The sequence below is a fragment of the Oncorhynchus tshawytscha genome, linkage group LG30, assembly GCF_018296145.1.
Source record: "Oncorhynchus tshawytscha isolate Ot180627B linkage group LG30, Otsh_v2.0, whole genome shotgun sequence".
Lineage (NCBI taxonomy): Eukaryota > Metazoa > Chordata > Actinopteri > Salmoniformes > Salmonidae > Oncorhynchus > Oncorhynchus tshawytscha.
Window position 1 is genome coordinate 9,188,472 of NC_056458.1, and position 15,858 is coordinate 9,204,329.

At 44.9% G+C, this 15,858-nt stretch overlaps 1 protein-coding gene across 2 annotated transcripts in view; it reads left to right on the forward strand.

Annotated features, from left to right (window-relative positions):
* Positions 1-15,858, forward strand: part of LOC112228808 (sodium/calcium exchanger 1-like) — a 47,555-nt gene that overhangs the window by 17,574 nt on the left and 14,123 nt on the right. For both annotated transcript variants that reach the window (XM_042309725.1, XM_042309726.1), the window contains 2 exons: positions 8,615-10,027; positions 10,248-10,765. In XM_042309725.1, the coding sequence (XP_042165659.1) occupies positions 8,690-10,027; positions 10,248-10,765 (1,856 nt within the window). In that variant the 5' untranslated portion in view covers positions 8,615-8,689. The remainder of the gene's footprint in view (positions 1-8,614; positions 10,028-10,247; positions 10,766-15,858) is intronic.

Genomic DNA, 15,858 nt, shown 5'->3' on the forward strand with positions numbered 1-15,858 from the left:
ACTCCAACCTAAGTGTATGTAAACTTCCAACTTCATCTGAATTTTCACCCACATGTCTATCACTGTGCTTTCAACCATTTTAAAAGCACAGCAAAGTTCAAATGCGAATACAATGTCAGATATTTTGTTTATTTATATATCAGATTAATGTGTTATCACTGTGCGACATGTAATAGCAGAACCAAATGGCCTGGATTGTAGTTGAGATTACATTAAAAGTACATGTTACAAATTATCAATGCCGTTCGATATTCTGCACAGATTATTACAGCAACTGTGAAGATCTCCACAGACCTGTGATGACAAGTATAGTTACAGTACACTAGGAATGTGGCCATGGATGTGTTAGTCATTTTAAGGTTGAATGTTACATTATTTTGTAAGAAAGCTTCAGGCTATTTATTGTATTGCAAAAGTAATATTGAACTGTGTTTGGTTGACAATGCAACCAAATATCAACCTATAAAGGAGATGTATCTACTGTTTGAATAGTTTCTCCTGTGCCACTGGCGTAATCCCATTCTTTAACTTTTATATTTGGTTAAATTGGAGATTTGAATCCAACATATAATCTGTTAGCTTGTCGATAAGTTAATAGAGGCTATGTTTTCTATTTAAAATATTTACTGTATCTTCTGCTTCAATAGTTCCATCTGTGCCACTGACTTTAATTCCAGCTGATGTCAACAAATGAATCATTGATATGCTGGATTCATGTCTCCATCTCAACCAAACGTCAAAGTTAAATCAAATCAAACTTTAAATGTGGATTAAGTTTGATTTGATTTTATCCTATTCTTTAACTTTGATGTTTGGTTGAGATGGAGACTTGAATCCAACATATCAATTCATTTGTAGACACTACAAATATGTGTAACATCAAAGATCCTGGAGAGAATTGTACATGAGCAAATGTATGAATATGTTTACAAACAGGGTCTAATATATGATTTTCAGTTGGGTTTTAGAAAAACATACTCCACTGATTCATGTCTAATTTACTTGACTGACTTCATCAGGAAAGAGATTGATGAGGGAAATCTGTGTGGAATGGTACTGCTTGACCTACAGAAGGCCTTTGATACAGTTCACCACTGTCTCCTAATCTCCAAACTGGAGGCACTGGGGTTAAGCAGTATCCCTCTAGGCTAGGTAAAGTCCTATTTACCAGGAAGGGAGCTAGTAGTAGAGGTTAATGGTTCACTGTCTCAGGCAGAACTAATGAGTTGTGGCGTTCCGCATGGGAGTGTGCTTGGGCCTCTGCTGTTTTTATTGTATATTCATGATATGAAAGATGCTTGTTCTTGCCGTCGTTGTCTTTATGCGGATGACTACACTTCTGGTGTCTCACAAAAGTAAAACTATGTTGGAGAGCATACTTAGCACAGAGCTTACTAACATTAGCAAATGGCTTGGAGATAATAAGCTATCTCTGCACTTTGGGAAAACTATTATTATTATTTTTGGATCCAGACCTAAATTGTGTAGGTTGTCTGAAATCAGAGTGGAGTTAGGGGGTGAGGTGCTGACTACTAAAACCTCTGTTAGCTACTTGGGATGTATCCTTGATGGAAGCTTGGGAGGTGTGAGCATGGCCAATAAGGTGCTAGGGAAGGTTAATGCCAGGACTAAGTTTTTGTCTAGAAAGTCCAAGCTGCTTGATAAGGACTCCATGAAAGTGCTAGCTACTGCCCTCATTCAATGCCATTTTGACTATGCTAGTATTTCCTGGTTTGGGGGCTTATCTAAACTTATGAAGGGAAAGCTCCAGATAGCCCAGAATAAGTTGATCAGGGTAGTATTGAAGGTGAGTCCACGTACTCACATAGGCAGGAGCTGCTTTCAGGAACTAAACTGGCTGCCTGTTGAGGCTAGGGTGTCCCAGATTAGACTAGTTTTGGTTTACAGGAGTATTTATGGTCCTGCACCCAGATATTTAAGTGATTACTTTCCTCGTGTTACGGATGCACACAATCACAGCACCAGATCAGGTGTTGCTGATGTGTGCTTATACAGGTTCAGGAGTAATGCTAGTAAAGGTACTTTCTTGTATACTGGAGCCTCAGAATGGAATGAGTTGCCTCTGCCTATAAAAACAATGTCCTCTCTGGGCAGCTTTAAAAATAAATAAAAAATATGTTTGATGTCTTCTGTGTCAATATGAATAACCCTTATGATGTAACTAGAATGATGAGATAGATGTTCCTCTTTTATGTTTTTGTATTATTACTTCACTGCCGTACTGTGTTCGATCTTGTAATAGCCATCTTGTCTCAAGAGGAACACAATGGAAATAAGTCCCAGACTTTATTCATGTGCTATCCTCAATGATTTTATTCATGTGCATGTATGGCTTTTAGGTTTTATGTGTGCTTGCTTTTTTAAATGGTCGAATTAATAAACTAAACTAAACTAAACTGGATTTAAAAACACTAAACTGGAATTAAAGCCAGACTAAGTCAGTGGCACAGATGGAACTATCCAAGCAGAAGATTTCATCTCCTTCAAATGTTGATATTTGGTTGTTTTGACAACCAAACACAATTCAATATCACTAAATGTCATTACTTTTTTAATCAGCCAGAGCTTGAAACCCTAGGCTATTGTTTCGTATAGTATTAGTTGAATTCTGGGTTGAATTGAAACAATAGCTGTTGATTGTTGAAGGCCTAAATATAATCATGTTATATGAGTGATAAAGTATGGTCACATATAATTTGCTCTGTTAAACCTACCCTTTGGAATGGCTTTTGATAGCAACAGTGAATATATCTCATTTTTAATTGGAGATCTCTCAACAGTCATTCTCACGACAGCACATTGGTGATAGTCAGTGACAAATATTATAGCTAAGCTGTAGTTAGATCAATTCTCCAGTAGGAGGTGCTGCCCAGCTCATTGCTTTTTGTCTGATATAGTGGATTTAATGTTGAAGATCGGACATTGTTTTAAAGGTACAAATTCACATATTTTAAGGTTTGTCTATGTTCAAATGTTTCTACCATGATGACATAATCCGTGGTTGAAAATGCACCCTTAAAACAAACAGTTTAAATGTATTACTTTTTTTCAAATCCAATGTATTTTCCACGTAGATTCCACGTCACAATACGTTGACTAATTACGTTGAAACAACGTTGATTCAACCAGTTTGTGCTCAGTGGGATTCTCCAGTGTAAGAACCTCAGGGGTGATCTGCAGGTGTTCTGTAACTTCTCTCTAATGCTCCCTTCATTAGTATGCTGCTCCACTCTCATTCCCCCTGCTATTTGCTGGCGGTGAGCAGCCCCACCATCTAACCTGGACAAATAACAATGCTATTATATTACATTTTTAGCTGACGTCAATGAGACCGCTACCATACTTGACCTTAAAGAGATCGTCTTCATGGTAAGTCTCAGTATTAGAATGTTGGCACTGAATCGATTTTCCGGTCTGGGGGCCATTATGAAAACTGCAAACATAAGAGTATATCAACGATCAGTTACTGTGTTGTATGAGTTACATGATCTGTGTAGCATTGCTGGGGATAGCTGTCATGAGGTAAATGAAGACAGAGGGGAGGTGTGCTAAATATTGACTTGGATGGACTGAAGAGGCAGAGGGAGGATACAGTGTCAATACAGTATTGACTGCTTTTGGTGCCCAAACCTAAACCCCCTATCACACATCTGTTAATGTAGGTGGCTTGGTATGGTTTTGCAGTGTTCCATAGACTCATACAAAACAACAATGTCAAAGAAATATATTGGGTTTGAATGACCTTTGTGCTATTTCTACAGCTCTTTGCATCAATGCTAACTGAAATCTGTGGGTATGCCAGCAAGTCTATGTGAAAACAAAAAAACTGATTTTGCACAGTTATCCTAAAAATGTCAGATAGTAATTGAGTTGAAGGAATGAGGTACCCCAGTCTAGACACAGTTTAACATGGAGTGAAATTGAATCAATTTGTACGAGCATATTCTGCTGAAGAAAAATCAGAAATGGCACCGCAACATTTATGGTTTGTGTGGTGTGTTCATGTTGTTTCAAACTCTATTTGTTGTTTCTGGCCTGTCACCGTGGCGAATTCTGAGTGGAGGCAGAGAGAAACGATGGCTGGCTGGACTACTGATTAAACCTCTACCAGACACACAGCTGATGTCCAGTTCCGCGCCTGCTCTGAGTCTCTTAACCTAATATTCATGCAGTCGTCTTCTTCTTGGCATCTTGTAATGTTATACAATTCTTTCCTCTTTGCTCTGAATGTCTGAATGTTTTTGAGATGCAACAATTTCATCTTTGACCCCTCGACAGTGTGCCACATTTGCTAAAGGTTTACATGCCTGAAGACGCTTTCCTTGTTAAGGGTGCAAGTCAATAAACCAAACCAATGGAAAGGGGCACAGGGGCTTAAGATGTCCTTTCGATGTTACGCCGAGATCTTGTCCCTACCTGACCATTTGACTGCCAGTGACTGTGGACAGGGATGCTCACTGTTATTCAGATCACTATTCCCTATCGTCCCGTCTCCTTTTTTTTAACCTTTATTTAACTAGGCAAGTCAGTTAAGAACAAATTCTTATTTTCAATGACGGCCTAGGAACAGTGGGTTAACTGCCTGTTCAGGCAGAAGTACAGATTTATACCTTGTCAGCTCTGGGATTTGAACTTGCAACCTTCCGGTTACTAGCCTAGCGCTCTAAACACTAGGCTACCCTGCCGCCCCGGGAGTCAGTCGTGGCATGTGCCATGTCCACAGAATGTTTTCACCTGTCAATCATTAGGGAACTCTAGCTAGTCTCACTCTACGTGGGCTATGTTGCATGGTAAGTAAAGAATAGAAGGCAAGGAAAAACACTATAATCCAAGTAGTTGGAAGTACCAGGGAGTGCACAGGAAGGCTGATGAAAACATCAGTGCTCTGTGAATACAGGGCTGGATCCTTTCCACAGATCAGCGATGCTGGTCTGTTCACCCACCTTTGAGTGATCTCCTCTTTAGTGTGTAAACCGCCTTGGCCATATGCCCACTTACCCAGAGAGGCTGTTTCTGTTGTTATTGGTGGTACAATAGCTGTCGGTGGTCTCATTGTTTGGAAACAAAGCAGCCCTGTAGTGCTGCTGATAGGGTTATGGTTAGGGTTAGGGATAGGGTTAAGGTTAGGATTAGGGTGATCATCGAAAGAGGTGGGCGACTGGTTAGGAGGGAGTGCACGTGGAGAGGTGGGGAATGGGGAGGCTGGCACTAGGAGGTGAAAGGCTGTGGACCACTGTACGGCTTGGAAAGACAGGAGCTGCTGATGTGAGTGTACTGTACTGTTTGTGGAGAGAGAGAGAGAGAGAGAGAGAGAGAGAGAGAGAGAGGCTAAGGAAGCAGAGGCGTCATTGGTCATCCATGCGTGATACAGGCTCTTATATAAAACACGCCTCAGCCAGGACTTTTCAGAGATAAGAAAGAAAAAACACTTTCTCTTCCTGTGAACATTACTCATTACACTGTTATTGTTACCACTGACGCTGGGCCACGGTTTAACACATTTGTTAAGCACCATAGACCGAGGCATTAAAAAGAACAAGGGTTAGTGTTTTCAAAAAGTGTATTTCAAAGTGAACACCGTGCTCGGTATATTACAGAGTTAACATTGACAATACAGCACAATGGGTAGTCAGTCACAGAGAGGGGGTGAACCAGGAGGTGTTGGATGGGATATTCAGAGAATAAAGTGCTAGTTGACAGCATCAGCTATTGTAACAGCAGCTGCAATGGCTTTTATACCACCAATAACACCATAAACAGGGTTACAGTAAGTGCAAATAGGAGATTACTCAGGTGGGTAAACAATGGCGGTGCTCATCTGTAAAAATCGATCATTCGGCTTCTGGAGAGCTACTTACGTGGTCTGCTGGTTTTAATTGTCGTCCAGGCTTTAATTGATTAACCAGATATGTGGGTTGTAATGAACTCTATCACTGTAACTTCCCCATCACATTCTGATTGACCACTGGAACACCTAGCCTTAGGGAAAGACAAGGACCACTCTGTGGCTCCAAGACCAGGGATGCATTGCAGACCCTTCACTGATCTGCAAATCAAATTGTATTGGTCATATACATGTGGTTAGCAGCTGTTATTGCGAGTGTAGTGAAATACTTATGCTTCTAGATCTGACCGTGCAGCAGTATCTAACAGGTAATATCAACAATTCCACAACATAACCTAATACACACAATATATGGGAATGGGAAAATAATATATAAATATATAGAAGAGCAGTGACAGAGCGGCTAAGATGCAATAGATAGTATAAGAATAGATAGTGTAGGATACAGTATATACATATGAGATGAGTAATGCGAGCTATGTAAACATTCTTAAAGTGGCATTATTAAAGTGACTAGTGTTCCATTTATTAAGTGGCCAATGATATCAAGTCTGTAAGTAGGCAGCAGCCTCTCTGTGCTAGTGATGGCTATTTAACAGTCTGATGGCCTTGAGAAATAAGTTGTTTTTCAATCTCTCGGTCCCAGCTTTGATGCATCTGTACTGACCTTGCCTTCTGGATGGAAGTGGGGTGAACAGGCAGTGGCTAGGGTGGTTATTGTCCTTGATTATCTTTTTGACCTTCCTGTGACATCAGGTGTTGTAGTTGTCCTGGAGGGCAGGTTGTTTGCCCCCGGTGATGCGTTGTGCAGACCGTTCAAATCAAATCAAATGTATTTATATAGCCCTTCGTACATCAGCTGATATCTCAAAGTGCTGTACAGAAACCCAGCCTAAAACCCCAAACAGCAACCAATGCAGGTGTAGAAGCACGGTGGCTAGGAAAAACTCCCTAGAAAGGCCAAAACCTAGGAAGAAACCTAGAGAGGAACCAGGCTATGTGGGGTGGCCAGTCCTCTTCTGGCTGTGCCGGGTGGAGATTATAACAGAACATGGCCAAGATGTTCAAATGTTCATAAAATGACCAGCATGGTCTAATAATAATAAGGCAGAACAGTTGAAACTGGAGCAGCGGCACGGCCAGGTGGACTAGGGACAGCAAGGAGTCATCATGTCAGGTAGTCCTGAGGCATGGTCCTAGGGCTCAGGTCCTCCGAGAGGGAGAAAGAAAGAGCGAATTAGAGAGAGCAGACTTAAATTCACACAGGACACCGAATAAGACAGGAGAAGTACTCCAGATATAACAAACTGACCCTAGCCCCCCGACACATAAACTACTGCAGCATAAATACTGGAGGCTGAGACAGGAGGGGTCAGGAGACACTGTGACACCGTTCCACCCTCTGGAGAACCCTGCGGTTGTGGGCGGTGCAGTTGCTGTACCAGGCGGTGATACAGCCCAACAGGATGCTCTCAATTGTGCACCTGTAAAAGTTAGTGAGGGTTTTCGATGACAAGCCACATTTTTTCAGCCTCCTGAGGTTGAAGAGGCGCTGCTGCGCCTTCTTCACCACACTATCTGTGTGGGTGGACCATTTCAGTTTTTCAGTGATTTGTACACAGAGGAACTTAAAACATTCCATCTTCTCCACTGCTCTCCCATCGATGTAGATAAGGGGGGGGTGCTCCCTCTGCTGTTTCCTGAAGTCCACAATCATCTCTTTTGTTTTGCTGACATTGAGTGATAGGTTATTTTCCTGACAGCACACTCTGAGAGCCCTCACCTCCTCCCTGTAGGCCTTCTCGTCAATTGTTGGTAATCAAGCCTACCACTGTTGTGTCGTCTGCAAACTTGATGATTGAGTTGGAGGCGTGCATGGCCACACAGTCGTGGGTGAACAGGGAGTACAGGAGAGGCTGAGCACGCACCATTGTGGCGCCCCAGTGTTGAGGATCAACGGAGTGGAGATGTTGTTTCCTACCTTCACCACCTGGGGGCGGCCCATCAGGAAGTACAGGACCAAATTTCACAGGGCGGGGTCAAGACCCAGGGTCTCAAGTTTAATGATGAGTTTGGAGGGTACTATGGTGTTGAATGCTGAGCTGTAGTCAATGAACAGCATTCTTATATCGGTATACCTCTTGTCCAGATGGGATAGGGCAGTGTGATGGCGATTGCATCGTCTGTGGATCTATTGGGGCAGTAAGCAAATTAGAGTGGGTCTAGGGTGGCAGGTAAGGTAGAGGTGATATGATCCTTGACTAGTCTCTCAAAGAACTTCATGATGACAGAAGCGACTGCTACGGGGCGATAGTCATTTAGTTCAGTTATCTTTGCTTTCTTGGAAATAGGAACAATTGTGGTCATCTTGAAGCATGTGGGGACAGCAGACTAGGATAGGGATTGATTGAATATGTCCGTAAACACACCAGCCAGCTGGTCTGCGCATGTTCTGAGGCCACGGCTAGGGATGCCGTCTGGGCTGGCAGCCTTGCGAGGGTTAACACGTTTAAATGTTTTACTCACATTGCCCACAGAGAAGGAGAGCCCACAGTCGTTGGTAGCGGGCCGTGTCGGTGGCATTGTATTGTCGGGCAAAGAAGGTGTTTAGTTTGTCTGGAATTAAGACGTCGATTTTTGCGACGGGGCTGTTTTTCTGTTCATAATCCATGTAATACTAATGATCGATATTGTGTTTGCGCTAGTGTTGTCTGTAAGTCACTACACTTCTTCCCTTTTGTCTTCCAGAGGTGTCGGTTGAGACGTTAGACGTGAAGTGGATTGATCTCTGGAGCCAGCTGACTCGAATTTCCAGACGCCGGCATGTTACACACTCACATTCTGAGCCTTGCCCAACTCTCCTCCACCTCCTCCAGCCTCTCCACCTCCCTCTTCCTCCTCTTCCTCCTGGGGCTTACCCACCTCTCCCAGGCTGGCTCAGACCATGCAGCACCCAGCAGCCCGCCCAGCAACTGCTCTGATGGAGACCCCTGCTCTGAGGGCGTGGTCCTGCCCATGTGGAACCCTCAGAACCCGTCAGTGGGCGACAAGGTGGCACGGGCCATCGTCTACTTCGTGGCACTCATCTACATGTTCCTGGGCATGTCCATCATTGCCGACCGCTTCATGTCTTCTATTGAGGTCATCACCTCTCAGGAGAAAGAGATCACCATCAAGAAGCCCAACGGAGAGACCACCACAGCCACTGTACGCATCTGGAATGAGACCGTATCCAACCTGACCTTGATGGCCCTAGGCTCGTCTGCCCCAGAGATCCTGCTGTCTGTCATCGAGGTGTGTGGCCACTCGTTTGAGGCAGGCTCCCTGGGCCCCAGCACCATCGTGGGCAGCGCAGCATTCAACATGTTCGTCATCATTGCCCTCTGTGTGCACGTGGTGCCAGAGAACGAGACACGCAGGATCAAGCACCTGAGGGTGTTCTTCGTCACGGCAACCTGGAGCATCTTCGCCTACATCTGGCTCTACCTGATCCTGGCTGTCATCTCCCCGGGGGAGGTGGAGGTGTGGGAGGCCGTACTTACCTTCATGTTCTTCCCCATCTGTGTGGTTCAGGCCTGGGTCGCGGACCGACGCCTGCTCTTCTACAAGTACATCCACAAGCGTTACCGTGTCGACAAGGCCCGCGGCATCATCATCGAGACAGAGGGGGACAGCATGTTCACCAAGATGGATGTGGAGATGGACGGCCAGGGGGGCAACTCCCACCCCCACCCCAAGGATGTGCTGGACCACATGCTGGAGGGGGTGGAGGAGGGTGGAGGGCTGAACTCAGAAGAGGATGAGGCTCGGAGGGACATGGCCCGCACCCTGAAGGAGCTGAAACAGAGGCACCCAGAGAAGGACACAGAGCAGCTGATTGAGATGGCCAACTACCAGGTTCTGGTCCAGCAGCAGAAGAGCAGGGCCTTCTACCGCATCCAGGCCACACGCATGATGATCGGTGCTGGGAACATCCTGAAGAAGCATGCTGCCGACCAGGCTAGGAAGGTGGTGAGCTGCCATGAGGCCAGCGGACAGGAGGAGGACCCCCACACCATCTACCTGCAGTTTGAACCCTCCCACTACCAGTGCTTCGAGAACTGTAGCTCGCTCAAGCTGTCTGTTGGGCGCCATGGGGGCGAAAGCGGCTGCACAGTCAAGGTCAGTGGGGACATGCTACTCATATTTGTCTTTGTGATTTATTGTACTGTATAATGGAAAGATTATTATGTTGAAAATCACTCAAGCTAAATGTAATAATGGGAAAGGTTTTTAGATGAGATAAGGGTCGAGCCAGGGGGCCATTTTCTCCAGTAATTACTCCTGTCTAGTGAATTAATTTAATCGTCATTGAGTTGGTTTTGTTCCTGGGTCACCTCAGGTGGACTACCGGACAGAGGACGGAACGGCCAACGCCGGCTCAGACTATGAATTTGCTGAGGGCACGCTGGTCTTCAAACCTGGTGAGACACTTAAGGAGCTGACCGTGGGGGTTATTGATGACGACATCTTTGAAGAGGACGAGCACTTCTACGTGCACCTCAGCAACCCTCGCATTGTCCACCGTGCCGAGGTGGCCATCCTGGAGCCCAGCACCATCACCACCACCAGCAGTATGAGGAACCTCTCCCCCCACGTATCCCCCAAGGCCGCCCTGGGCAACGCCCACACTGCCACGGTAACCATCTATGACGACGACCACGCAGGCATCTTCACGTTTGAAGTAGAGTCTATGAGGGTGAGCGAGAGCGTGGGCACCATGCAGGTAAAGGTGCACCGGATGTCCGGGGCCAGGGGTAAAGTGGCCATCCCCTACCACACCCTGGAGGGCACCGCCAAGGCTGGGGAGGACTACGAGGATGTGGCTGGGAAACTGGAGTTCCAGAACGACGAGACCATGTGAGTAACACCACTTCCTGCCGTGTACGCTGCTCTGCTGCTGATGGCTTGTGTGTTGCGTTAAAGTATGATATTAGATGGCCCATTTGTATGGTATAGAACATGGGGTATTCCACTCTTACCCTACGAGGACCAGAGCCTGCTGGTTTTCTGTTCTACCTGATCATTAATTGCACCCACCTGGTGTCCCAGGTCTAAATCAGTCCCTGATTGGAGGGGAACAATGAAAAAATGAGTGAAACTGGATTCTAGGTCCAGAGTTGAGTTTTGAGGGGTATAGCATTTTTATCAGAATTGGAGAGGAAGAGGAGAGAGCCGTAGAGAGGGGATAAACAGCAGGAGATCTGACAGTGGGGCTGCGGTGTGGGGGACAGAGAGAGAGAGGAATGGGTAGTGATGAAAGGGAAGAAAACATGTAGCTATATTAGAACACTGTCGTTTCTATGGGAGTTCATTCATTGTAACGGCAATGTGTTGCATTTGGGATTTCGCCATTTTCATAGAGAAGGCAATATAGTGAAATGAATGAGAGGCCATAAAAATAAACTAAATGAATATTGCTGAAAAAGGTGTCGTCAAATATGTAAATGATGTAAAATAAAGAATCGTGGACTGATTGAAGGAAGGGCAGTGGCTTTAGAAAATGAAAAGGGTTTGTGTGATGGTGATGATTTGAGTGATAATTTAGACTAGAGAAAAATTAGATAGATTTCGAGGTAGAGAGGCAGGTAAGAGGGCGGAAGGAGAGTTAGAGAGAGGATGAGAGTGCAAAGCAGTGTGTTTTAGCATTCATCTCTCACTGTAGGCAGGGTTGGCTGACTGATGAGGAAGAGAGCTCAGAGAGTGGTGTGTGGGCGGGTGCTTCATGGAATGTGTGACGAGAAAAGCGATGGTAATCATGGCTGGAAAAAAGTGGAGTGCGTATACGTGTGTTAGATGGGTGGGTGGAAGGACAGGTGCATGTGTTGTCTATTCTTCTGGTGTGTGTGTGTGTGTGTGTGTGTGTGTGTGTGTGTGTGTGTGTGTGTGTGTGTGTGTGTGTGTGTGTGTGTGTGTGTGTGTGTGTGTGTGTGTGTGTGTGTGTGTGTGTGCGTGTGTGTGTGTGTGTGTGTGGGTTGGTTGGTCGAGTAGATGAGTGGGCAGGAGTATACGTTTCTGCATTCGAATGCAGATTTTGTGTAGTACAGTAAGTGAGAATTGACATTATTGTGTGTATGTGTTTGTGTGTGCTAGCGCAGCTATCTGTCAGTGTTTTCTGCTGACCAGACAGATGAACCCTCTCTTCTAAACAGCGTAACAGACTCTAACTGTCTCTCCCTGGACAGTCACAACTCAAGTGGCCTGGCACCAGCCAGCACGAGTCCAGGGGGCTTTGTGTGTGTGTGTGTGTGTGTGTGAGTGAGTGAGTGAGTGAGTGAGTGAGTGAGTGAGTGAGTGAGTGAGTGAGTGAGTGAGTGAGTGAGTGAGTGAGTGAGTGAGTGAGTGAGAGGACACCAACTTTAACAGGCAAACTAAGAGGAGCCAGGATGAATGAATTTAAAATTGAAGCATGAAGTATAATTTGTGTTTGCCCTGCAGTTCTGAGCTCCAATCGATGCACCGGGATTTATACAGACAAACCTCCGATCCTAAAAAACAAATACAGAGAGATGTCACATTCCCTAGTTTTGTGGATTAGTGTGTCTGCTCTTCTCCTATTGGAGGTTGGAGAGGGAAAACAAGCATAAAACAATCCCATGAAAAAGGAAAGGAAACGGGGAAAGGGGACAGTTATATAAGCAGAGATCTAACGGCTGGGAGAGAGAGACAGATTCTACATGGGGGATCAATACAGCCATATTCCTCACTACTCTGCTCTACGGCTACACTAACTACTGGATCGATAACCACCTGAGCATTCTGATACACACACACACACACGCACGCACGCACGCACGCACACACACACACACACACACACACACACACACACACACACACACACACACACTCTCTCCACAGTGGCAGGGTCAGGGGTTAGTAGTGCTTTGAATGCAAATGAGACTGTTTGAAATTCAACAGAGTGAACCAGAAGCTCTGAACTTATGGGCACACTTTGAAGATATTGAAAGAACACACCGGTTTTGTTCTATTTAAGTAATACAGATCTTTAGGAGAGGTGAAAAGCATAGAGTTTTCACAGTAGATGTCACAGTAGATGTCAAAGGTTTCTCTCTTCTCTTCTCATCTCTCTCTCTCTGTTCCTCTGTTCCCTGTCCTTATTTCTTATTCTGTACTGCCTCATATCTCCCCACGCCTCTTGTCTGGCAGTAATTTGGAATAGCAATTACACTCTGTTACCTAGCTACATAAATGAGTTAGGACACTCACAGAATGGGGAAAAACCACAGATACTGCAGCTATAGTGTTTAATACATTCAAATCCTAATCCGCATAATCATATTCCCTCATTATAGCTGGTCTTTTTGATGTGTTAACCAAATCCTCTACCCTGGATTCAGCCAAAAGACTGATACTGTATACACTCTCACACATGAATATACATATTCAGTACCGCAATATTATCTCACCAGAGGGAGGGGATATCTGAAAAGAAACAGGTAATATTCTGCCACCTCCAATAACGACACTTGTATTACTTTTCTTAATGAAGGGAATTACAGATTGACTGGGGAACCCCCCCCCCCCATGATAGTGACAGCTTTGATTAGTATTTGCAGTCTGTTTGATTTTGTTTTCATCCGTTTGCTCACTCTCACAGCCTAGATCAAACGGCGGCTCAGATCACACGCTGTCTTTTGCCAAAGCACTGAAACCTAATCGCCTCTAATCCCTACGCCATCAGGTGCAGCTGCAGTGATGAGCAACTCGATACCTCTGCCAAAACCAAACGTGTCATTACATTGGCGATGTATCGGATGTCACAAATCAGGAGAGGTGTCAGACCATTTTGATTGATTCATCTGTTTTATTTTCATTGTATTTACATTGTGAATGTTTTGGGCTTATGGTGAGATGTTAAAGGGTGTGTCCAATTTCACAGCCTCTTGTGTAAAGTGGAGCAGGAAGCAAATGCATAACAATAAATATACAGTATCTGAGTTACCATGGATTATCTGTCAAAAAACTTGGTCATGTTCACAAGTCTCCGTCTCCCTGCACCCCTGTGTCTCTGTGGTTAATGAGGACTGGACCTGGCTAGACTTAGCAGGCAGTGTTGGGTGACCCGCGCTCCACACTTCCTCACCCACTACCCCCCCAGCCCTCCAGGGTCCTCTATGACACACCGTAGCAGCTGCTCCATGCCTCACTCAATCACTTCAGCCTTCAGCGCCGTGTGGAGAAATCTGATGTGGGTCTGTAGACTGTATCTCTTCCTGTCTTTGTCCTGCTCTCTTTTTTCTCTCGCACATTTATTTGAGGAGAAAATGTTGGCATGCTCTGCTCAGTCATTACACAGAGGGTGTGTGTGACGTCTCACTGACTTTTCGGTAAAAGCCCCCCCCCTCTCGCTCGCCAAACCACTGCCTGTGTGTGGCCAAGCTTGTGTTCTTTGTGTGTGGACACAAATAGACAGCCGCCCACATATCGTTAGGGAGATGGAGGACGAGAGAGAAACAGACTTAATGTGAGAGTACAGGGGAGTGTGGACAGCTGATGCAAACACATGGGCTCCCACTGAGACCTACAATAGAGTACAGCACAGCAGACACACATTTACATATTCAGACCCATTTACTGTGTGTCTGGCTCTGACTGGGTGCTTCCATGCCTTTTGTACACCAGTGAACGTAATGTGAAACAACACAGCCAGGTATCACTTAAACAACACACATTTACACACAAAAACCCTGTTACCACACACACCCGCGCAAATATTGCCAGTGCAGCAGTAAGGTGGTGGCAGTGTTCCACACTGCGACTATGTTTTGCTGCATAAAACGGAACTTCCCCTGTCTACAGCACATTTCAAACCCCACTGCAGTTATTTCTTTCTGGTTTATTTACGTTCCCCCCTGTGGCCATTAAAACTGCGTACACAAACATGTGGCGTGGAAATCAAGCACAACGTTGGATGCTCTGTCGCAGTTCATGGGAGCTTGTAAAAAGGGACTAGGGACTTCATCTTCGTCACAGATTCGTGCTGCCAAAGCTACCGTTACCATGCTACTGTGCCATGGTGATTGCTGCTAATGTACCATGGCTATGCTGCTACCACAATACTATCAGCAGTATCTGCTGTCTGCTGTTAGGACTCATGAACACAACTGCATTTACAGAACTATGTACTGTAGGTCTTTCAACTGTGGTCAAAGAGAGGTCTGTGTGTTGTTGCCACTAAATCAGTTTGGCATTGAGCTGCAATGTTACAGGGGAAATCACACAGATAATCTTCACTGAGCTTACTCTAACTCAACATCACTTTCCCTGAGCTTACTCTATCTCAACAACACTTTCACTGAGCTTACTCTATCTCAACATCACTTTCACTGAGCTTACTCTATCTCAACATCACTTTCCCTGAGCTTACTCTAACTCAACATCACTTTCCCTGAGCTTACTCTATCTCAACATCACTTTCACTGAGCTTACTCTAACTCAACATCACTTTCACTGAGCTTACTCTATCTCAACATCACTTTCACTGAGCTTACTCTAACTCAACATCACTTTCACTGAGCTTACTCTATCTCAACATCACTTTCCCTGAGCTTACTCTAACTCAACATCACTTTCCCTGAGCTTACTCTAACTCAACATCACTTTCACTGAGCTTACTCTAACTCAACATCACTTTCACTGAGCTTACTCTAACTCAACATCACTTTCACTGAGCTTACTCTATCTAAACATCCCTTTCACTGAGCTTACTTTAACTCAACAGATTACATATCTTTCTACCTGTCTCTCTCTCTATATACTGTATACTTCTGTCTTTATCTCCCCCTCAGATTCACTGAGTAGAGCATTTATAGTTTAGCATCAGATGTATATGATTAGAGAAGAATTTCACTGTGGGAAGAGAGAAGACAGGCTGATGATATATGGAGAGATAGCGCCCTGCGTGCTGGATTAGCCATTAACACTATCAC